The 24,631-nt window shown below is 39.7% G+C and overlaps 1 protein-coding gene across 1 annotated transcript in view; it reads right to left on the bottom strand.

Annotated features, from left to right (window-relative positions):
• The window catches only part of LOC104966270 (proto-oncogene vav-like), a 31,963-nt gene extending 9,552 nt beyond the window's left edge, over positions 1-22,411 (bottom strand). The window contains exons 1-4 of the mRNA XM_010795453.1: positions 22,377-22,411; positions 17,220-17,225; positions 12,229-12,231; positions 611-620 (exon numbers count right to left, since the gene is read on the bottom strand). Coding sequence (XP_010793755.1) covers positions 611-620; positions 12,229-12,231; positions 17,220-17,225; positions 22,377-22,411 — 54 coding nt within the window. The remainder of the gene's footprint in view (positions 1-610; positions 621-12,228; positions 12,232-17,219; positions 17,226-22,376) is intronic.
• Between the last annotated feature and the right edge of the window lie 2,220 nt (positions 22,412-24,631).

Raw genomic sequence — 24,631 nt, 5'->3', positions numbered from 1 at the left:
ATAAAATACAAATACAATTGAGTGAAAAAAAATACAATAAAAACGACGAAATAATAAAAGCCCCTACTGTACTAAGCCCCAAAGCCCCCCTTGGCGGGGGCTTTTTTTTTTCACGACACTGTGTCTCAGGCAGAGGTCGCGTTAACCAAATATTTTCCGTCTATGACGGATTTTGTTTAACAATGACGGAAAAATCTGAAAGCAGTCCGTCATTTTGACGGATTAGAACAAACTCGGAACAGCGCCAAAGTTTCCCCGCAGCGAGGCTCCGGTGCATTTGGCATGCCTGCCAAAAAGGAAGTGATACCGTTTCAAAACCCAACTTTGCCCTACAAATCATTGAAATGTCTGTGAGTTTTGACTTTACGTTGTGCGCACTCCCGCGAGGTGCAGTGGGAATGCATAACACGGCGCTAACAGTTCACGAGCATGCGCCCCGCCCTCGTTGACAGTTCACGACCGTGCTCTCCCCCGGCCCCCCACCGCCGGTTGACAGTTCTCTCTCTCCCCTCTCCCCCAGAGTCTGAAAAGCCGACGGGTAATACTGAATTTTGGTGGAAATTTTAAGATCCTGTCCATCAAAATGATGGGCAGGGAAAAAGTCTAGCACAACTTCTGGTCTGGACCGCTGCGTAGAAAGGAGGGTTTCTGCCCGTTACTTTTCCGCTGTTTTCTTGTCGCTCTTGTCTTGTCAGTTAGAAAAGCAAACTGCAGGCAGTTTGCTTTTCAGCCAAACTGTATAAAGCAGAATTTAACGGACTTCTTTGTGCAGATGTGAGCGTCCTTAACAACAGTCAATAAATCCTTGACAGCGGTCTGTCTGTTCTGGATTAACAACGTGTCACGTGTTCTGAATTGACTAATCAGAATCGAGTATTCAACAAAGCCATGTAATAATGTTTTTTAACGGACGTTGTCTGATTATATAATCATATGCGCGGGCCGCTAGTGTCTGTTGATCTCCAGATTAACAGCAGCATGAGAATAACCTGCCCAAAGTGCCGATGCTCCATGGCGAAGGATCCGCTAGAAATTGCCGGGATTTGCGTTTTTACCCCCTTAATATCTGACCAATGGTTGAACAGCATTTCCGAGCACATAACTTGTGTTTAAAGTTTATAGTCCGTTTGACTTTTGCCCGTGTGAACGCAAACCGAACCTTCTGAAAAATGAAACAATGTAAAAAACTATGGTCTGGTGCGCACCAGAGAGCAGACTATTAGGTGTGAATGGACCCTAAGAAGCGACAATTGGAAGGTACTTGAATTTTCTTCATAATTTGGAAATATATCAAAGATGCAGTAATGTGTGAAATATTCTTTGTTCAAATTAAGTTTCATTTAACAACGACTTGAAGGTTCACCAAAACACTATACCCTGACCAGTTAGGCAATCGTAAGTTTGAGGAACAACATGTGAGCCTCCACATTGTAAATATGATATTACAAATAATCCTTATGACAACTTAAATTGTTTTTGGGGGAAGTAAGTCAAAACTAGTCAACAAAAATATAGGAAAAATAATTACAGCTGCATTTTTAAACCAGCTTCCGTATATACAGTATCTCAACAACCTGTTTTTTGCCAGAATGTCATTCTTTGGCTGTAACAAAATAACATTGTACCCTTGAATGAAGCATTTTAACAAAACCTACAGTACTGTAAACCTTTCTGCAGTAATATCTGTTGACTTAACATTATTGAACATTACATCCTTTGAGCTCTGCATGCAAGAGGACAAGTATAATATATATAAGATGTCACAACATGGGAGCCGGCAAAATCTATTTCCTTCTTCAAAAAATAAACTCACGGGGAAAAAATGTGATTTCCCATCTTATCTTCCTCCACAGGAGAGTAGATGAAGGCATCTGAGGGGAAAGTGCTTCTGAATAATTCCTTGACAAATTAAGTTTGCATCGACAACAAAAGGTTTCCGTATATATATCTGAACCAGATCACGAAGTGCAAGATGAAAGAGTTTGGTTCTGGGTATTAACATGTAATAGACATGGAGACCTTAATGCAAGACAGCATACTCTAAGTGAATATTGTTCAAGACATATCTGTTTTCACACTATACAACCTACCACATCACATTGCAATATGTAGGAAATACTGGAATAACACACATTTTCTATGTAGAAACTCTATGTTGTCATATCATATCAAAATGCATATTGCACATGGCACAATAAAAAACACAAGCTCACACTCAGAGAAAGCAGCCCCCCCTCTCCTACCCACACTCTGACACAGTGAAAAAGTGCTGATGGGATTGCCGAGTTAAAGTTGAGTTACCAAAGCTACTGCAGCTTGACACAATGTATGTTTAATCTGGGGTTAAAGCAAATAGAGCGAATACCCAAAATGGTGCCAAGAATGTAAAAGCACTCTGCTGTTATAGAGTAGAGTTGTATTGTGCAAAAATGAAACTTTAAAAGTGCTGTAGTAATGATGAATGATGTACTGCTGAGTCTGGGCATCTGTCAAAAATAATGGATGCTCTGGAGTCACTGAGAGATCCATTGCATATTAAAAGCGGACAAAGTACATATTCCTGCATTTGGTTTGAGCCCACTCTCTTTCATTTGTCAGTTTACCCGAAAGTACTCTTAGGGGTATAATGCACATATATACATTTTATTCAATTTATTTATATAGTGCCGAATCATAACATAAGTTATCTCAGGGCACTTACATCCAGACCATATTAATAATATTTACAGAGAACCAAAAATTCCCACGAAGGACAGCGAGACATGATGTATATCAAATATAATCAACACGTTTAGTTTTACCTTGGGTAAATTTTCAAGCTGTCAAGCAAAAACATATTATCGTTACACATATATATTATTCTGAAAGTAATCGTTCTGCATAATGAGTTCTTATTTTACATTAAAGTGGACCTATCATGCTATTTGAAACATATATTGTAGGGCCATACCTATATAAAACCTGTCTGTGAAGTTTTTTTTTCAAAATACCAAACAGATCATGCATTTTAGCCATGCCTCATTTCGCTCTATTTGCTCTTTTCCAGCCCTGTTTTTGTAAGGGTTGATTCTGCGTTTGAGGCAGACTACAGCGCCACCTACAGGCCTGGCATATGTACTACAGCGTCTCCAGCGCTTTCGAGCGGTCTCTCATTCCCCTGATAGGTGGAGAGTTGCCCATATAGGCGGAGCACCCCTTTTCTGATGTCAGAAAAATTCAAATAATAATCAGCTCCGTTGCAGCTCCGTTTTTAGAGATTTGGGTATGGAGGAAAAGAGAGAGGGTTGTGTTTTCTGACACTTGGTGAGTTCCCTGACACACCAGGGACACATATTCATGTATAAAAGACGTACAAAAGTGCATTTTGCATGATAGGTTCCCTTTAAATATCATTTTGACGCTAGTACTGTTGTAATTTTACTTAAATAACATGTTGAAAGCAGGGTCAAACTGAGTATTTCTACACTGGGGTATTTTTACTTTTACTTAAGTACAAGATCTAAGTACTCTTTCCACCTTTGCTTATGCTTTCTGAGTCTGGATGACCCAATAGACACTCCATACTTTTACAATGTACATGTTTGCACTGTCAAACAGTATTACAGAGGCCCCATCCAATCATATCTGCATTATCTGTAGCCATTCTATTTCATCCTATCATATCTTGTTGTATTCCTTTGTCATGTGTGGTGTGCCACATGGCTCAATTGGAAGACCACTCTAGTGTTTTGTTTACTCTCAGCAACATCTCTAGCAAAAATAAATTGAACACCACCAAACTTATTTACCAATAACATCAGCGGGAAATCCCAATCTTGTACATGTCATTTACAGCCTTGATCAGATTTATTGCTGAATGTCTGATGTTCCTTCATTTTATTCACAACAAATTGCAACCAATATGAATCAGTGACCTCCTCTTTGTCACTTCATAAGGCAACTTTACCATGCCTTTATTTTATGCCATTCAATCACATTTGATATATATTCAGGTTCACACCAGAGATCTCCTTCTCTTTATTGTAATAACTTCACATTGCAGCAATAAGCTTAACAAATTCAAGCAAGCTTGCCCACAATAATTCAATTTGTGCCTCCCTTCACTAGCTTTCAGAATTGGTTTCAAAATTGTAATAATCATACATTAAATGGTACATTAGGCCTAGGCCCACGACACATCTGTGAACTCCTGACCCTCTATGAGCAGGACTACAGCCTCAGGCCCTCTGGTTAGATTCCCCTTGCTGTGTCTAGATCCAGGTGAAGGCTTTCCTGAGGATTAATCAATATCATTCAATTTTTAATTCCAATCCTTAGGTCCAATGCTTCCTCTCTCAATTGTTTTCTGTCCTAAACTCTTTAATTTCTCATTCTATTTTTCAAGGATCCATCCACCAATCCATGCAGAAAGACGCCACATGATATTGCTCAAGTTATGGGAGCATTCATCCATACATCCATGCACCGTGTCCTACCTGTGACTTTGAGCTGAGTCGTTCGTCGCACATGTCTGGAGCCATACTGTAACTCACAGGTGTAATTTCCCCCGTCACCCTCCTCCACCTCAGGAATCCAGACGTGTGTAGTGTTAACAATGATGGAGCTTCTCCATTCAACCCGTTCACACTCCTGAGAAGAGACACATGCTGATGAAGTGGAACAGACTACAGAAGAATAAAAGATGTCTTGAGTCTTTTTCTGTGTCTTACCTTATACCAGGTCATCTGTGGCTGCTTGTATGGAGCCAAATAGTCCCCTATATCAGGACAGATGATCATTTTGTTGTGGGTTATTTCGGCTTTCTCCACGTGTCGGATTTTGCTGCTGAAGCATTTCCCCTCATCGCTCTCGTCCACAGTCATCGACATGGACACTTTCATGCAGTATGTTGAGTTCCTGAAGAGATTAAAAACACAACATTGTCTACATTTTGAATATGTTCTTTTACTGGACTAATTGATTGTCTCATTTGAAAAGGATAACCACAAATAATGATGTCCCTCCCTACTCTACAGTTCCTGTTAGCCCTACATTGTTTTAGCATTTTCAGTTATGCTATTGATTTTGGAATTGCGGGTCACAATTTGTACTGCTCTTTTGTGTCAGTCGTAGCAAGCATTGTTTTTTTTCAACAGACTCTGACAAAAAAAGAACATTGACACCATACTTGCCCAGGATCAAACAAAAGACACACAAGCTAGCAGGCAAACATAGCGGCTAGCATTCAGAAGCCTAAAAGCCACTAATTTTCCTCAGAAGATTACTGAAGAGTGGTTAACAGGCAAGTCAATATTGGAATTACAATTATCAGGTACCCAGAGTCTCGACTCCACATAATAATAATAAATACTAAAATGTTTTTTTTGTGACATAGTGTCATAAAGCCACATTTTTCCACCAGGTTAGCACACCTAATGCAATCATGGCTCTTAATTGGATCAGGTGTGCAAGAACAGAACTAAAGCACAAACTTAAAAGACAGGTAGGCTCTGTGGATAAAGGTGTCGTGTTTGTAACGGAGCATTGCTGGAGGATATAGATAACACAGTACATCCATCCTTGAAGTTACTTGTGATGTGTTTGACGCAATGTGTTTAAAAAATTGTTTTGAAGTCCCAAAATCTGCTCAAGGTGATGGTAATTGTTTTTTGTGTGTCAGTGTGTGAGATTGCGAGAGTGTGTGTGTAGCCCTTGCTGTGTGTATTCTCCCAAGTTCACCTCCAGACACAAAAGGACCTCATTGATCTCTCTTTCTTTTTCTTCCACACATGCACAGGACCTGCCCTACCTATAACCTCTCATCTAAGTGAATCTGCCACTTATTCAATCAGTTCTCTGTGTGTGTGTGTGTGTGTGTGTGTGTGTGTGTGTGTGTGTGTGTGTGTGTGTGTGTCATGCAGGAGGAGTTTTTCAGTCATTGACCTAAACCGGACCACTGAGCATTGAACTTGAGGCCTGGAAAGCCTTTTATCCATCCATCCATCTCTCTGTGTCTCGCCTCCTCATCAATCCATCTCCAGCCTGCAGCATGTTGTTTTCTCCTCCAGTGATTTGGTTACCTTTCCTTGTATGCTCCTGTGGCTCTCTCTCTCTCTCTCTGTGTCTCTCTCTCACACACACACAAATCATCCAGCATTTTATGAACCCCACACATTTGACTTATTTGTCCCCCAAACCATAACCATTATTACATTTGTCAAAGCAATGAATGGTTAAATCTACTACAATATAGTCAAATTTAGAAAGACGTAAGAAAAAACGTATTTTTAATGGCATGGATTCATGAACTTCTGAAATAAACCCATCCATTCAAACTGAGGACATATAATGCAATCAAATTCAAATAAAACAACTCTGACTCAGTTGTTCATCATGTAGAGGTAATAATGAGTGTGATATGCAGGGTGGTGCCCATCTAAATCGTACTGTTAACAGTTGTGAAGTGTTCAAATTATCAATGGAACAAATTACTGCTGCATTTAATAAAAAAAACACAATATTGGAAACTAACCTGAGATTCAGACGCTGTTTCCATTATAATTTAAACTGTGACAATATGATTTTTGAACCGTTTAGTTCCAAGATCCGTTAGCAACCGAACAAATGTTTTTGTATAGTAGCACATGGTTTCCAGTTTCTCAGGTTTCTAGTTAGAGTAAAAACAACCACTGCTGCACTGAAGAAAAAGTATTAGCCCGGGTAACTCTCAAAATACTCCCTATTGCCACATTGGCATCTGGCCGACATCCAATAATTTAAAATATTGTATTTTAGTGGACAAGTCACAAGTTTTAAAGCTAAAAAATAATTGCAAAAATTGGTAAATGGTAAGTTAACTGCATTTATACAGTATAGTACTTTTCCAGTCCTATATGACTAATGGCACTTTTAAATATACAGGTCAGCAATGACCCACTCACACACATTCATACAAAGTCAGGGGCTGCCAGCGGCCTCCTGCTCAGGTAGACTAACATTCACACACATTCAAACACTGTTGGACATACCACTGGGACCAAAAAGTCTCTAAAAATGTTTCCCAAGGATATCATTTCGTCTTGACTGCAGGGGCTGGGAATCAAACCACTGACCTACGGATTGGATCCTACCTCATAGCCACAGTGGCTAAACAATGAATTTGTCTTACCTCTCCTTTTTAGTTATACAAGTTGTGGGAAATCTGCATGTGGATTATGAATTAAGTGGTAAACCTCCACATGCATGAAATACACTGATGAAATATCTTTATTCAAACAGTCCAAATCCTCGATCAAAAAGGAACAGAAACAAACACACTGACGCATCCAAGAGCCGAAAGGGATTTTATGTTAACACATTCTTTGATCTGGTTGCTTTGATGATATTGTTCTTTACATGCATGCCAGTAACGCACATTGAATTGTAATGAGCTAAAAAAGGGAGAACTAATATAGCTTCCTCTTGTTTTTTCTCACTTGATGTGTCCCGTCTCTTTTTCACTGTTGTACCAGCCTTTGTCACGGTCTCTCCCCCACTGCCTGTCCAACCCAGAAGCTAGAAGCCTAACACTAAACTGAAAAAGCAGCATCTATGTAAAGATAAATGTATTATGCATATCTCACCATAAACATGACGATTCCATTAGACGGTAATGCAAACGCTGTGTCAGTAGCATTTAGCGCATTCTCTGCACCTCTTACAGATGCAAATTGTGCATCTATGAGTGGGTGTGTTTACATATGTGGAATACATTTAAAGGCTTCAGTTAGTAAACAGGCCCTGAAGGAAAACCTATTTTATTCAAAAGCTGCTAATTTTTTGACATGCTCTAATGATAAAAAGGTCTTCACACTTAAAATACTGAAGTTATCTCGATGTTCACACTACGCCGATAGAACATTTTTCATTATTAATTAACTTTCACAGGTTCACCAATTGTTTTTCCTGCTACTCTACTGGTCGGAAATTCAAAGAAAATTGTTAAAATGTTCTTATTTACAAACTTAAAATATACTGAATGTCCCTGAAGATAAAAGCTGTTAATGGAACATCTCAGCCCTTAAGACAGCTGCTAATGTGCATATCTGTCAGGAGGAAGGAAGAGGACATTTATGTGGCACAGGGCTTTATCAAGCAGACAGGAACATGCATGCCAGAAACAGAAAAGAGATGCTAGAAATGCTAAATAAGAGTTAATATAGTGTAGTGCAGAGATGGTATTTATGTTTCGTATTGATCTGTTTAAAGATCTGTTTGCATTGTATAGCCTCGGGTTGTTTAATTGTAATGAGACTTGCACACTTTAGAGGCCTACAAAGTAGAGTTACCAGCACTGGTGTTTACCGGGATCATTTATGTCCTTGTGATTGGCAGTCTAATATTTTTTCTTAAAAATAAGCTGTTGAACTGCTACTGTCTTTCGCCAGGCTCCGGTGATGGGCAAATCTGGGTGATGTCTTCTGATATGATTTAGCATGTTTGGCGTGTGTTACCATCAGCATACCGCACCGCTGTCTAAAAACGGCAACACACCGTCCTCGTCCGATCCGCCACTCGCACTCCATCGTTATTGTAGTCCACAGGGAACCCAAAATGTTCCCACACAGCTGATTTAAAATAAGCAGGTGGGTTCTAGCTCCTGTGTGTTATCTGAAATCGCCATACTAAATTTCAAACCTTTATTTAATCCGATTGGTCCCATTGAGATCATAGATCTCTTTGTAATGGATACTGCCCTGAGTCAGTGACAGACTTTTTTCCCACTCGTAAAAAAAGGCGTATTCGTCGTGTGACTGCATGTGCCGAACCGTGACGTCCGAACCGTGACGGAACCGTACGGATACCGTTACACCCCTATAACCTAGGCTTGCAGCTTCTGTTAGGAATTGAAGTCTTACTGTGTAATTGAGAGATACAGTGTGATAATAGGATGATTGAATACAAACAAATAAAGGTTTTAGAATTGCTGAAATATTCAAGTGTTTTATTATATACACATAAGGAGTTTGGTTATTATTATATTGAAAATAATTGTTGTGCCAAATACAAATTTTGAATAATATCAGCCCAATAAATGGCTGTTATTAGTTGTGATAAAAAAATGGGAAAATGCAAACAGCTAATTGCACTTTCCACTAATCGTGAAACAGTTGAAGTTTAATTTGCGTTAACGTTGAGAAGCTACAGGGTGAGATTTGTGCAACAAAACTACTTGGTTCATTTAGGAAGAAAAAAAATGGTTTGGGCTAAAATAAGATTCTTGTTTAAATAAGTCACTCTTTATAGGCGTATCACTTTTATCCTTTTTCCTGTGTTCTGGTTTATCCATAGATTATAACAAAAACTGAGCCAATGAGAAGGTAGAGCAGGGCCATACTACCCTTAAGCCTGTATGACACCCGATAACAGCTGATTTGAAGTCAGCAAAAAACAAAAAGTGACCTCTGCTGTTCTGTACAGGACTAACAGTAGGTAATAAAAACAAATTGGGGGGGAAATTGCCTTACAAATATGTGCCCGACTTGAAAATAAATGCTAGTAAAATGTGTCTGGTGAAGCTGAGTCTTGTCCTCCTGAAGATGAATTAGGTGAAAAAGGAGAATTAAAGGGTGAAAGGAAAGATTTGTGGATGCCATTTTGTGTCTAATGTGAGTGGCTGACATTGATGACCCTTCTGTTATCAGCAAGTTATAAATTGAGCTCAAATCTGATACACATACACACTCAGCTTTTGTGTGCTTGTTTGTTTGTGGGGTCGGTAGTGTGTGGCTTGTTATTTTGTAACATGGCTAGGAAAGGGTACAGTTTGTCGCCTGTATTTGCATTTGAAGACACCTATGAATAAAACATAGGATCTCACTGTGTGTGTTGGTGTGTATCCCCATCGAATAACACAAATGAGGAATGTGCTACCATGCTGAAACAGATGTCAGGTGTGAACAAACATGAACTTACATTGCAACTGGCAACAATGTCAAATAGAAGAAGGGGAAAAAACTACTTAAAATTGCATGACATGCTTTTAAATGGAAATCACAATGTCCAGCTTCAAAAATATAAAACAAATCCGTTGCTACAAAATATGACAGTCTGCAAATTGGATTAGTCTTAATTTCGTTCTCAGAGTATTCATCTCCTGAGTTCATGTTAGAGTTTAAAGCTTTGTTGGAGGCTATCACAGTTGTGCACAGACAGTTTATACATAGAGGCTATAATGATTTCTTTCTTCAATGCACTCTGATGATAATTTGATCGAATGGCTGTACATCTGTCCACAATCACTTCCCAAGTGCCCTCCAGCAGGGCAGTGTCACTGCTACATCACAGCTCCAGGCTCTCTGTACTTTGGCTGACCGCTAGTGTTTCATATTTGTGCATATTGGATGAGAGTTTTTTGTCACCAAAAAAACACAAATTCCAATTACATAAATTCAAAATGAGCCTTAAATTAATCTCCAAATCAACCCTTACCAACTCCATCGTATCCTCCCCATCAGTAAATCAAGCGCACCCTCTCTGCAATTACCCTCCTATGATCAGGGCAGGCAGCTGGAGGGTGTGTTGAATTACGGCGTTAATAGAGGGGGATGTATCCTGGCCAGCAGGCAGAGTGTTTATACCTGGACGGAGCTGCGGATTAATTTGACTATCAATCTAACTAACAGGCAGCGAGAGAGAGCGCCGACACCTGCGCATGCTGAGAAAAACACACACACACACACACACACACACACACACACACACACACACACACACACACACACACACACACACACACACACACACACACACACACACACACGTCAATGCACGTATCTGAACGCAAATGCTTCTACATAAGGATGCATGTATTCACATACAGGTTATACATAAGGTCTACTCTATTTGTACAAACTTTTTCATCTTAATTTATTTGAAGTTTTTTCTGCCAAAAAAGAGTAAATGTTTAAAGAATGTGGGCGCATAGCATTGGTGGGAAAAAGCAACTACTCACACTAAATACAGTCAAAGCCGACTCTCAGATCTATCAAAATGTAACTGATCTACCTGAGGCTGGTCAACCCATATATTTTGTCTCTTCATTTCAGTAACGTTAGGCGTGATCACAGCAAGCCATTACCATATTACTGCACAGTACGACGTCCACGTCTTCTCCCGGTCGGGTCGCGGAGGTAGCAATTCCAGCAGAGAGCCCCAAACGTTCCTTTCCCTGGCCACATCAACCAGCTCTGACTTGGGGATTCCAAGGCGCTCCCAGGCCAGTGAAGAGATATAATCCCTCCACCTGGTCCTAGGTCTACCCCTTGGTTTCCTCCCAGCTGGACGTGCCTGGAACACCTCCCTAGGGAGGCGCTCAGGTGGCATCCTAACTAAGTGCCCGAACCACCTCAACTGGCTCCTTTCGACGCGAAGGAGGAGCGGTTCAACTCTGAGTCCCTGCCGGATGACTGAACTTCTCACCTTATCCCTAAGGGAGAGGCCTGCCACCCTGCGGAGNACCAGGACGACTGATCCGTGTAAAGGAAAGAATGAATGGGGCCATGTATCGTGAGATTTTGAGTGACAACCTCCTTCCATCAGTAAGGGCATTGAAGATGAAACGTGGCTGGGTCTTTCAGCATGACAATGATCCCAAACACACCGCCCGGGCAACGAAGGAGTGGCTTCGTAAGAAGCATTTTAAGGTCCTGGAGTGGCCTAGCCAGTCTCCAGATCTCAACCCCATAGAAAATCTTTGGAGGAAGTTGAAAGTCTGTGTTGCCCAGCGACAGCGCCAAAACATTACTGCTCTAGAGGAGATCTGCATGGAGGAATGGGCCAAAATACCAGCAACAGTGTGTGAAAATCTTGTGAAGACTTGCAGAAAATGTTTGACCTCTGTCATTGCCAACAAAGGGTATATAACAAAGTATTGAGATGAACTTTTGTTATTGACCAAATTATTTTACACCATAATTTGCAAATAAATTATTTAAAAATCAGACAATGTGATTTCCTGGATTTTTTTTTCTCATTTTGTCTCTCATAGTTGAGGTATACCTAGGATGAAAATTACAGGCCTCTCTCATCTTTTTAAGTGGGAGAACTTGCACAATTGGTGGCTGACTAAATACTTTTTTGCCCCACTGTATATATTATATTTATAATTATTTCTTAATGCTCCTAGTGTTTTTCATTTTTCCAAAACACTTTGAATTGCCTTGTGTTGAAAGGTACAATATAAATAAAGTTGCCTTGCCTTTTGACCACTGTCTCCAAACTTCCCTATAGTACTTGAGTTCATTGTGTAACAAGGAGTTGTGCAATATAATCTCCAGATGAATAAAGATAACGTGTGTGTGCTAGCTATGTGTATGATCCTGTGTGTGTGTGTGTGTGTGTGTGTGTGTGTGTGTGTGTGTGTGTGTGTGTGTGTGTGTGTGAGAGAGTGAGTGAATCCTTCAGCTGTTGTGATGTTCTTCAAAGCGAGCTCCTGCAGCTGTGCAGGCCGGTCAAAGGAAGTTATTGACAGGCTCTACCAGCCCAGCGTTACCACTGAGAGTTGGAGTTGGAGCTGATGAAGTTGACCCCCCGTCGGGAGTCCTAGATGCTAATAAGGAACTTAACACAGTATTTCCATGGGCGATCACACTCCTGTTTCATCAGCTGCCAGATAGCATTGATCAGTACGTGTGTGGCGGCAATGTTTTTAATCGGCTCTGAAGAAAGGCACAGAGACGGATAAGAAAATGAAGTGACCTTGCACACAAAGTACCCACAGTTAAATGAATACTTAGGTTTAAGACCACAACTAAGCTCTTAGAAGACAGTGCACAGTTTTTACTCTGCATCCTTTCGGGGTGTAAGAAAAAAATCACACATTAGAAAACATAGATATGTGTGACCCGCTCTTTAAAAATAACTTGCATTCGAGAATGTAGATTAGGTCAATAACTGTGGTTTTGGTCATTTCGGGGTTTTGGTAGATTTGAAACAAACAAAATCTTGGTTTTCAGAATATTACCCTTTTATTAACCTATTCAGAATATAAATACATTTGTGAAGTTTATAAAGACAGGGTGACTCCCTCCGTACATCTCGCTGAAATAATGAATGACAGGCTGATAGTAACACGACAGGGTCCGGGACAAAGGGTTTTCTATGAGGGGCTGTAAAGGCCGTAATTCATACTTCTGCTCTCACACACATACATTCTCCTTTTACATTCATACATTTTCACTCTCACACATATATATTTACACTCACACATTCATACATTTTGCTCTCATATTATCATATTTCAATTCACACATTCATATATTATAAGGCAAGGCAAGGCAAGTTCATTTATATAGCACCTTTCAACACAAGGCAATTCAAAGTGCTTTACAAAAATGAAAGACATTAAGAGCATTAAGAAACATTATTTAAAAGCAGTGAAATAAAATGACATTTAAAAACACTCATTTAAAAGCAAAGATACATAGCAAAGATAATAAAAGTTACAGTGCAGTTTAAGATATGAATATATCAATTAAAAGCAGCGGCAAAAAGAAGTCTTCAGCCTGGATTTAAAAGTAGTAATAGTTGCAGCGGACCTGCGGGTTGTTCCAGATATTTGGAGCATAATAACTGAACGCTGCTTTACCATGTTTAGTTCTAACTCTGGGGACAGAAAGCTGACCAGTCCCTGAAGACCTGAGAGATCTGGATGGTTCATAATTTAGCAGGAGGTCAGAAATGTATTTTGGGCCGAAACCATTCAATGCTTTATAAACAGCAGCAGTATTTTGAAATCAATGATTTGACACACAGGAAGCCAGTGTAAAGACTTCATAACAGGAGTGATGGGATCCACTTTCTTAGTGTTGGTAAGGACTCGAGCAGCAGCGTTCTGAATCAGCTGCAGCTTTCTAATGGATCTTTTAGTGAGACCTGTAAAGACACCATTACAGTAGTAGAGTCTACTGAAGATAAAAGCATGGACAAGTTTTTCCAAATCCTGCTGTGACATTAGTCTTTTAATCCTAGATATGTTCTTAAATTGATAGTCGGCTGATTTAGTAACTGTTTTAATTTGACTGTTGAAACTCAGGCCAGAGTCCATGAATACACCTACAGATGTAGCGATTCATTTCAGACAGTTTGAAACACGAGGGCCGTGATTGGTACGTGATCTGCCCTCGCTCAAGGGAAAACCTCCAGCTTGACTTGAGACCGCCCCCGTGATAGATAAATGTAATTATAATGAAGCCAGCTGCAATGGATCATTGATCCACCAGGGGGTGCAGTGGGGTTCCACACTGGAGCTCATGTGAAATAAAGTCAGATACAGTAAGCTGGATGTACAGCGGAACTTTGTTAAGATCCATATGTCACGGATATCATACTCTGTGCTAAATAAGAGACATGTAATCATTNGTGTTAAAAACGACAATTTCAAAAATACAGATACTAAAGATAGGCAGGTACTTGCTTTTAAGCAGAACACAGGGGAAAACAAATTTAGCGGGAGTGTTTACGTGTTCGGCGTAATGACGTATAACGGCCTCGACAATTTCTGTAGTCCTATTCAGCCATTCGGTAACAACCATCGTTTTTCAGACACGTAAACTCTTCAAAAATCCCCAGTGGGGTCACTGCTGATGTATTTAATTTCGTAGAACAAATCGTGATTTACCTCTTAAATTTGTGTCAACTACATACCTTATTTCGAGCTATTTTCCAAAACCCTATGGAAAAAATGCATTGCTTTTTGAGGAAGGAACCGGAAGTGCTAAAAATGCTAACTTACTTCCAGGTTTTACGAAGCGTCACTGCGGTTCTCTATAGCGGATATTTGTTAAGATCCATATGTCACGGATAGGGGTCCGTGATCTGCATGGGTTGGGCCTCTGCTGAAAAGGAAAACCCCCCGCAGGACTTGATACGCCCCCTTGATAATTAAATGTAACGATAATGAAACCAGCTGCAATGGATCATGGATCCACCAGGGGGAGCCGTGATTAAAAAGCTGCCACAGTGGAACTCATGTGAAATAAACAGATGATAGATCTACGACATATGCGGATATTTGTTAAGATCCATATGTCACGGATAGGACCATATCCTGTGCTAAATAAGAGACATGTAATCATTTACAAAACACCACCATGTTGTTATTTAACAAAATAATGCTGTTTAATTCATGTTGGTGCAAGTACAAAACCATCGCTATGTTTTTTCATCAGGAAATGCAGCCCGGCTCAAACAAACGATTTTCAATCATCATTCCTCACGGTCATTTAATGTATCATATGTTCGCGAATTGAAATGAATGCATTAATACATGTAGTTTAAATCCACTTGACTTTACAACAACAAAAATAATCGCTTTGTTTTTATATCACATCCGACCGGAGGAAAATGCAGCACGGNGGTAACAGCATGGTAACATGACGCTCGTGCCTCGCCCCCCTCCTTTGCAGGGGGGCGTGGTCAGCTGCAGCTCATTTGCCACAGAATCAGCAAAAACAGGGATGGAAAAGAGCAAATAGAGCGAAATGAGGCATGGCTAAAATGCATGATCTGTTTGGTATTTTGAACAAAAAAACTTCACAGACATGTTTTATATAGGTATGGCCCTACAATATATGTTTCAAATATAGCATGATAGGTCCACTTTAAGTAAAGCATTTGAGTATCGGCATAACAACATACTTAAAGTACGCAAAGTAAAAGTATTTATTGGAATCATAAATATTAAATTACTGAAGATTTAATATGTCCACCTGGTAAAGGTGGAGCCAAGTTGACTTACTTTGTATGCTGCTGTTTCATACATCTACTTATAATTATGTCAATTTATATTTACATTTTGTATTAGCTTATAATCTAGTATGTAAAGTAACTCAGAAAATTGTGGTGAAGTAAAAGTGTAAAGTAGCACAAAATTAATGAAGGTAAAGTACCTCATAATTGTACTTTTGTAAATGTAATTAACTACATTCCACCACTGGATGCAGTACTTTAAATTAAAATATACATCATATTTGACTTTTTTTCTCAAATTTGCTCCATGATGACAAACTACATATAGTGATTAAAACGAAGTAATGCTATTCTAAAATACTGTATAAAAGAATACTGTTACTCTTGATACATGAGGTACATTTTACTGATAATAAAATCTGTATTGAAGTAACATTTGAAATTCATGACTTCTACTTGTATGGAGTATATTTAGACCATATTAATACTACTTTGTAAAGGCTCTGAGTATTTCGTCCACCACTGTTGGTTATTCGCAGTGGTTATCTGTAATGGTATAAGAGAATTTGTTCCGAACCTGATAATGGTGTCAAAGCGGTCGATGAGTGTACCCAGCTCCAGGCCTCTGAGAATGCCTCCATTTCCCATGACCACACAGCGCCGACATTTCTCTGAGGTGTTTTTCGGCAGGGGAAAAGACTCCGAGTCCGGCAGCTTTAAAGGAAAATTCACAAATACAATCATTAGGGTCTGAGACCTGGGGTCGGCGAAGACCCTATTGAAATAAACCTGCGAAACACACACAAAAACAGGGAAAACGACCGGCAAAAGCACAGAAAAGGTTCGGAAATCATGACGGCTGATAGGCCGCGCGAGCCCACTGCAACTTGCATAATTGATATCGTTACGATCAATTTAGTCGCTCGCAAAGCGAGCAATAACCATGCAAAACCCACAAAAAACAGGGAAAACAAAGGGCAAAAGCGCAGTAAAGTGGCCTACAATCATGCAGTATGTGTGCGCGAGTGCAACATTGAATGCGTAAACTGGATTCTGTTACTCGATAATGCAAATTATGGCTACAAGATTGTCTCAGATTAGCCACAGAATATCGTGCACATATGGTCTTAACAAAATATACGTTTTTTATTTTCTTATGGTATATTTCTTGACAACAGCATTTATTTCACATGAGTNATCCCCTCTCATCGGGCTTAACTGAATAACCCCTTAGACCCCGGCCCATTTCTGATTAAATGTTTATTTAAATGAATGAATCTTTCTCTTGTTAGTCAAGGAATTCAATGTATGATGGTTGGTCCTGCCTTGACTAACAAGAGAAAGATTCATTCATTTAAATAAACATTTAATCAGAAATGGGCCGGGGTCTAAGGGGTTATTCAGTTAAGCCCGATGAGAGGGGATACAGCTGTGCACATGTCATCATTAACAGACGTCGTTTAAAAGTGACGTTTGAGTGAACGAGGACATCCCAATTAATTCCTGAGGACTCCTCTGTCCTCGCGTCACCTCCTCGTGTCTCTCGCTCGCATCTTACGGAGGCGGAGCTAAGATGCAAGGAAGGAACGCGAGTGAGGGAAAGGAGGAATCGAGGAGGGGTATTGGGATGAGGCTCGGGAGAGGGTAATGAAATCGGGAGTCTCCCGCGAAAATCGGGAGGGTTGGCAAGTAGGCTATGAGATTCATTTCAAATGGCGTGCTCCAAAAAGAGAAAGGTAGACAGCGAAAACAGAGCATTTAATGACCTGTTCTCTTACTGGACCTCTTTGAAATGCAATTGAATACCCCTGCATTATAGCAACAACAACAATCATAATAATAATAATAATAGCAATAATATTTGGGAGGGGGCGCGGCTGTTCTCATGTTCTCTGAGGGGAGGCTCACCTTCCCACACTTTGAAAACCCCTGATCTAAAGTAACAGACAGAGAATCAACACTTTTGAAACAGGGCTGAAACAGAAGGGATTATGGGATGCTGCAATGATCTGTTTGGTGTTTCAGCCAATCACTTCTGTGACATGTTTGTATATGAGAAATATACTAAATTGATGAAAAATAGTATAATACTTCCAAATCCATCTGTTTGTAATGCCTGAATTCAAAATCAAGTATGCAATTACCAGGAGACTGTTCACACTAACTATTAGTTCATTTCTGAATCACATGCGTCGCTCACAATGTTAATCGGTGGGAACTACTTTTGGGGATGGTTGAGTTTGTACAGCCTTTCTTCCTCAATATTATGTGGGCCAATGAAAACTGCTCTCAATATTTAAGTGTGTCAAATTAATAATAATAATATCAATGATCATTTTAACAATAATAATATAGTGATAATATAAATGATTGTAATAATAATACTAATAATACATGATCCCCTTATTAGAACAATAATATTTTAGTTGTGTGACACCTATCTGTATTTTGAATGTTTTATTTTGATAGGTCATTCAGGAAGTGCTACATGATGCTCTCGTGCCTGCTCGCGGAGTCAGGGAGGGAGGCAGAGTTGAAAACGGCGAGGAAAGGGAGTACGGTCTGCGGTACCGAGGGTCACAGGGATGTACAGTAAACACAGGCAGAAAAATGCCCAACTACCACCGGCAAGATGGGGACGTTTTCTCGTGTTTCTTTCTTTTCTGCTGCTGAACGACACTCTGGACCGAGCCAGCGGGAACACCGGAGAAGAAGGTAAAGAGCCGACATGCTCTGAACTTCTTAGATCTACTAGTTGCGCTTTGAAGCATTCAAGCAGTATAACATGTTTACAAATCTGTAAGAGATTAAACATTTTTTTATTTGAAGCTGTAGGCCTATTTATTTGCTGTGATATCACTGAAACTTTACTTAGAGTAATTATCCGTTATATGAGGTCGCGCGCTGCGTCCGCCAAACTCCATATAAAAATATGGCCATTTAATGCCACCTTCCTTATGGAGCAAAGACACAAGAAAACATCACCTACTGAATATTTCCCGAGTTATATGTAACAACTTCACATTTGCCATCTTTAACACCGACACATACCTACTGAATTACACTGTGATAACATCTCCTCTTCTCTCACCGGGATCTGGTTAACTCCCACAAGCGCCCCCTCCGCAAACTGCTCCGTGCTGGGTTCAAAGGGGGGAATAAGGTCAAATACTAAAAGCTGACCTTATTGTGTCTTGGCTTTTATGCCGAAACAAACAGGAGACGCTAGCTTAACTGAAACCACGGTGCAATATGTTTTATAATATGTTCCCAACTCGCTGTATGCAAAGGAATGATAAAGTGTCAGAGTTTCAGGCGGGTTCCGGTGGAGCGTCTCTTAATGCACGCATCGAAGCGAGGGGCTTTCCACATGGTTTCTTATTTATGATTTATCATAGTGCAGTTTTGTATTTTAGAAAAACTTAACTTCAGAATGTAATTGATCTTAACGTCGAATTGTCTAAGATTGATATGTTAACAGTAATACTAGTTTTCTCATCAGGACTAAAGCCCTGTCCTCTTTGTGCCTTGTCCTTAAAAGGCAGCAGTTTAAAGAAACGCTGAGGCTCCAGACCAGTATGAGCCGTGCCAATTCAGCACAACAAGTCAGTTTATTCTGACTTTATGTGTGAAACCATGACAATGTAAATTCCTGGTTTCCTTTTATTGGGTGCGTCTGACTTGGCTGGCAGTACTGGCAACACTTTCTATTTGAAACGACATACAAATTAAGTTTAAAAGCAGCCAGATAAAGAAGTGTGTGTGATAGAGGCTGCTATAAAGATACACACCCTGTCCTGCTGTCATGTGAGCTCATACCACAAGGAAAAGCAAGACTCAAACACTGACCCCCATTCAAGATACGTTCCAAGTTAATGGAGTTAACAACCCGTGTGTGTATGTGCGTGTGTGTGTGTGTGTTAGTGTCTGTCTGTACAAATAACCAAGAACATGAGCTGTCAAGATGCAATCTGACACCGCAGCCCTGTAGTTTTTAAATATGTAATTCATTTATAATTTATTTCACTTACTTATTCACAGTTTTAATTATTTTTACTAATAGGTTCATCAAAGATTGTTATTCACTTTTTCCGTGGTTATCTCATTCATTGTCCATTATAATATACTTGGCAACTGTATTGCCAATATAGCCTGTTGTATTGAATTGATCTGTAATGTTCAGCGTTGAACTCTGGTCCTCTTTGAGGCTGTAGGCAGTATGCAGTGTTATGACACTCAGTTGTAGAGAATTGCAGTGATATCAGTGATGTCCAATTAAACTTTAAAAAAAGTCGATCTTCTTAATGCACTCCAAGCAGTTGGAGAAAAAGCTCCAAAGGGCATATTTGAAAGTGTAGGCTTTCTTGCCTTACCAAAACCAAAGTTCTAAGGCCTATATAATACATTTATTGTATTTAATATAACTATTTAATGAATCTCAGAAGTCCTTTAAGAATCGTTTTCAGTTTCTCCAATGTTACATTTGTATTAGATTTTTTTCTATTACATTATATCTCAGCAAACTAGATATATTGGGGTTTTGATTGACGACCAGTCTTAAATGAGATCAGTGAACTGTCTTTTTAGCAGTGGGCTTAAATTATTTTCACATGCAGAGAACCTGTTTATTTGAATACAACACATATTATTATACTTTTTTTCAATTTTTCCTTTAGCATCATACAGGAACCTTCAAATCTTATATGTGTTACAGTAAAACTGGATTAGGGTGAGGGCCAGGGTTGGACTATGTAAACTCAGGTTCATGTTTTAAAGCAACTCAAATACAGGATCACATAACCATACAAAATATATAACAAATAAACAGAAACAAGACAAGCAACAAAACATAGAAATGAAAAAATAATTACATTGAGTGTCTTGAAGGAGTGTAACATGGTAAATGAGGTTTGAATCAGTGGTCTCAGGTCGCCCTCGATCACAAGTGTTTATTTGCCGGTTTGAAATGTGTGATAGAGGTTGTGATAATGTAATACGGGTCTCATTCCAGATCTCATTGTGTGTGTGACCATAATTGTTTTTGTAAGGCGGTACTGGAATGTAAAATCAATGTTGAGATGCATTTCTTTTGTGTATCGCAAGCAGAGCAGTGAGTGTTGGAAGAAAGCCATTTGTATGGCACTGAAAGAAAAATGTAATATTTAAATTATGAGTGTACTTTAAACATGTTTTTGAGTTTTATTTCGTCCTTCTTATAAGTATATTTAATCACATTTTAGTAGGAATCCTCTGTTTTATAATCGTCTTCTCTTTGAATTTTCTGTCAATGCACACTTAACACTCTCTCCACATCTACAAGTTGTGTAGATTCAAACTTCATGCAACTTTTGTCCGGTAGGATGTTTCAAACCTCTGTCCTTTGATCTTTCAGTTGATCAATTACCAACATAGAAACCGCATATACAAAACATGAAAGTATTCTTCTCCTAAATAATCAATCGTAACCTATCACTGGGTTAATGTGCTGAAGATCAAAATGTACCTTAATGCAACACATTTTGGTCTTTGGCAAATATTCAAATCACTTTCATCTTTGACCATTTATGAATAATCTGCACTAATTTCCATCCAGGAACAACATTTTTAATTGTTCTAAAACAATACACAATGTGTTTTAATTACAATGATCTTGCATTGAAGCTCATCATCATGATGTTCAGCACTTCCTGTTCATATGTTTCACAATAAAAGCAACTTAACTGTAGTGTAAAAGCGATGTAGAACCAACAATGTAGAAGATTGGAAATAATTGCTGGAGGAAAATAGTATTCAGTATTGATGACAGACATATTTGTACCGATGGAATTAGTGCTGTGGAATTGAACAAATATACTGAATTTACAAGCCTTATTTTTATTGCTTACCAGGCTTCAGCATTATATAAAATACTTAAAGAAAATCTTGCAGGTTTTTTTTTTTCTACATTTATGCTTAAACTTGCTTGAAAGTTACAATTAAAAAAGTGAATGTAGGATTTGATATGTTTTACGAGACATAANTTTTTTTAAATCCTCTGGAGCAGAGAGAGGAGCTGTGGATTATTGTTATTGATTAGTGTATCAGTGTTTCTTAGGGTCAAAAACACTAAACTCACAACTTAAAATGAAAGTGTTTAGTTTATTTAATAAAAGAGCACATGTTCAATGGGAAAAGTGACAGTAATTATAGATTAGTTGCAATTTGGTTCCAAATAAAAAAAAAAAAATTATTAAAAAAAAAAATTATAATCTTTTATTTATTTTATAAATAACACCTTGAACTTCAGGGGGGGAGCGGGGCTCCGTTGGCGGGGCACAGCGCCCCTCCAAGACAATGGTAGGGGAAACACTGCTCCATGACTAAAACACAAGAGGGAAACTACTACATCGGTTATGGAGGTGTCTGCATTTGTGTCACACCACTGCTCTTGCTGCTAACTGTCACGGTGAGAACCGAGGTTACTTTTCTGGCAAAACTCAGCGCAGTATAGATTTGTGGTGAGACGATTTCCTTTCTTTGTCACAAACTTTCACAGCAATCTTTGTGCTACTTGTTACCACTATCAATGGCATTAGAAGCGTAAAACTGGCAAATAATACACAGACTGAAGGATGAAAACATTGGTACTAAAATGTTAAGTTTGACGCTGCAGAGATGACCACACTCACCGTGGTCGGGGGGAGGGTGGCGGCTGAGGCACCATGCCCACCAAAGCACTGAGGGAGAGGATGGGTAGGAAGGTAGGTAGGTGGGTGGGTGGGAGTCACTGCGCACCAGAGGGCTGGACAACATCACAAAAGGGAAGAGGAAGAGAAAGAAATGCATGGATCATGAGAGACAGGAGCGGACAGGCGAAAAACATGAAAGCTGACAAGAACAGAAAAAGGTCAAAGAAACACAGCAACAGATGAGAGCAAAGATAAACAGGGGGAGAGAGTGGCAGGAAATCAAAGCCTCAAGGTTGACAAAACCGTTATTAGTTCAATAAATAAGCCCCGGAAAATGCTGGGGCTGTGCACTCAGTCTATTAAAGTTAATCTCCCACAATGAGCATCTGAAATGACTGGATTTGTCCTTGTGTTATCAGTGCACCAGTTGTGGCCGTGTTCCTCATATGGGTAAGGAAAAACTGAGCGGTTCGCGATAACTCTAATTTCCCAGCAACAGGGTTGTTTTTTCCTCCGAGGCTGTAATCCAATATTACAATGCACTCCTCACAAACTAGCCAGCGTGATTTGATAATGGACAGACTGCCAATACTGATTAATACAGCTCGGAGGGGAAATCAACAGTTCGCAAAGCCCCCAGAACACATTGCTGTAAACAAAAAGAAAGCTTTGACCTTTCCTCTGCTGTCATCAACATCTTTACTTTCTCGTTTGTCATGAAGACATCCACAGTCTTTGTGGGCGGTTGAGACAAACAGCTATGGGTTTATCATAAGGCTATTTTATGATCTGTTGACCGAAGGAAAATAATTTATTATGGTAAACCATATATGATTTTAGGGATGCAGACATTTCCTTTCATCTAACTCCTTGCTGTGTAAAGTCAAGGGGTTCGTTGCCCAAATGCTATCACTGTAACAGCATAGATACATCAGTTCAATCGAATGTTTTTCTTCCAGGCTCAGGAAGGTCTGATGTCAGTTTCATCTACAGAACAGCATGCCTGACTCTGACTTTAGCTTAAAGAGCATCTTGCAGGTTTTTTTTTTCTTCTACATTTATGCTTAAACTTGCTTGAAAATTACAATTAAAAAAGTGAATGTAGATTTGATATGTTTTACGAGACATAAGGGCAGGAATTCAGAGGGAAAGGAGCAACTTTGAGCTCTGCTCTTAAAAACGGCTTTTTTTTAAGGTCATACGTCAAACGCGTCAATTACATCACAAAGGGGACACATCTCCGCTCTCTGACCACGGGTATAGTTAGTAGTTGCGTTGAGTTGAGCGATTGTGTTTTAGTGAGCTGGTATTTTTCGGTAGTTTTACATTGTATTCCACCATTTGTAATCATGGTGCAGTATTGTGTTTGTGCAGGTTGCACAAATACCAGCCTGTCAGGACATCGAGTCCACAGTTTCCCTCACGGGAAAAGGACCGGAGCTAGCGTTCATTCCTGGGTGCGTTGTGCATCCATGCCTTGAAGCCAGCCCTCGCAATGTCACTTAAGTGTAGGTACATTTCTGGTGAGACGAACCCCTGTTTTCTCCTTCTGTTGTGTCTAAAATCTTCCTTAGAAGTGGACATGGTCTTTACATGAAGTGTTATGGTTCGCCCACCCCCCCGACTTCTAATGTACTAAGAGCTATGCGATCAAGTCCCCCACGGGTTTATGCAGCTAACGTCAACCTTTTTTTTAATTCTTTTTTCCTTTTCTTTTCAATCGGAATGATACAGGCGTAAACGGGTGCACTAACCCGGGGTGAACTAACTGCATGCGGAATTCGCGGTCGAGACTCGAACGATAACACGGTCTGTACAAGTACAGGTCAATACCTCCCCCGGAGTGGAGTAGACTTCGCGTTCTACACGCGGTGTGTAATAAACGCGAAATACGCCGCGTAATCACCTTGACGGGTGTCCAAATGAGGCGGCAATCAGGTGATGTGGCGGGGAGGGCGCCAGCCGTGTGTCTACCCGTCCCCGAGGGAAATCCATCTAGAAAAACCGAATCAGTAAAATTTTCATGCGGCGGAGTTTCGACTTTTTCACACCCGTGGGACGGAATACATCCAATTATGGGCTTCCATTTTTTTGTTTTGTTATTATTTAGTGCATGAAGTTGTACGTGAGGGAATATGGAAGAACGGAAATGAGAAAAAACAATATCCTTGGTCGTGTTATTACTTGATTTGACATGGAAACCGAGTTAGTCTCTACATTATGCCAAGGACTATTTCGACACCTCTCATACACAC

The sequence above is a fragment of the Notothenia coriiceps genome, unplaced genomic scaffold, assembly GCF_000735185.1.
Source record: "Notothenia coriiceps isolate Sejong01 unplaced genomic scaffold, NC01 NC01_scaffold00037246, whole genome shotgun sequence".
NCBI lineage: Eukaryota > Metazoa > Chordata > Actinopteri > Perciformes > Nototheniidae > Notothenia > Notothenia coriiceps.
The sequence above is the reverse complement of the archived record's forward strand: the minus strand, read 5'-3'. Positions and strand labels throughout refer to the sequence as shown.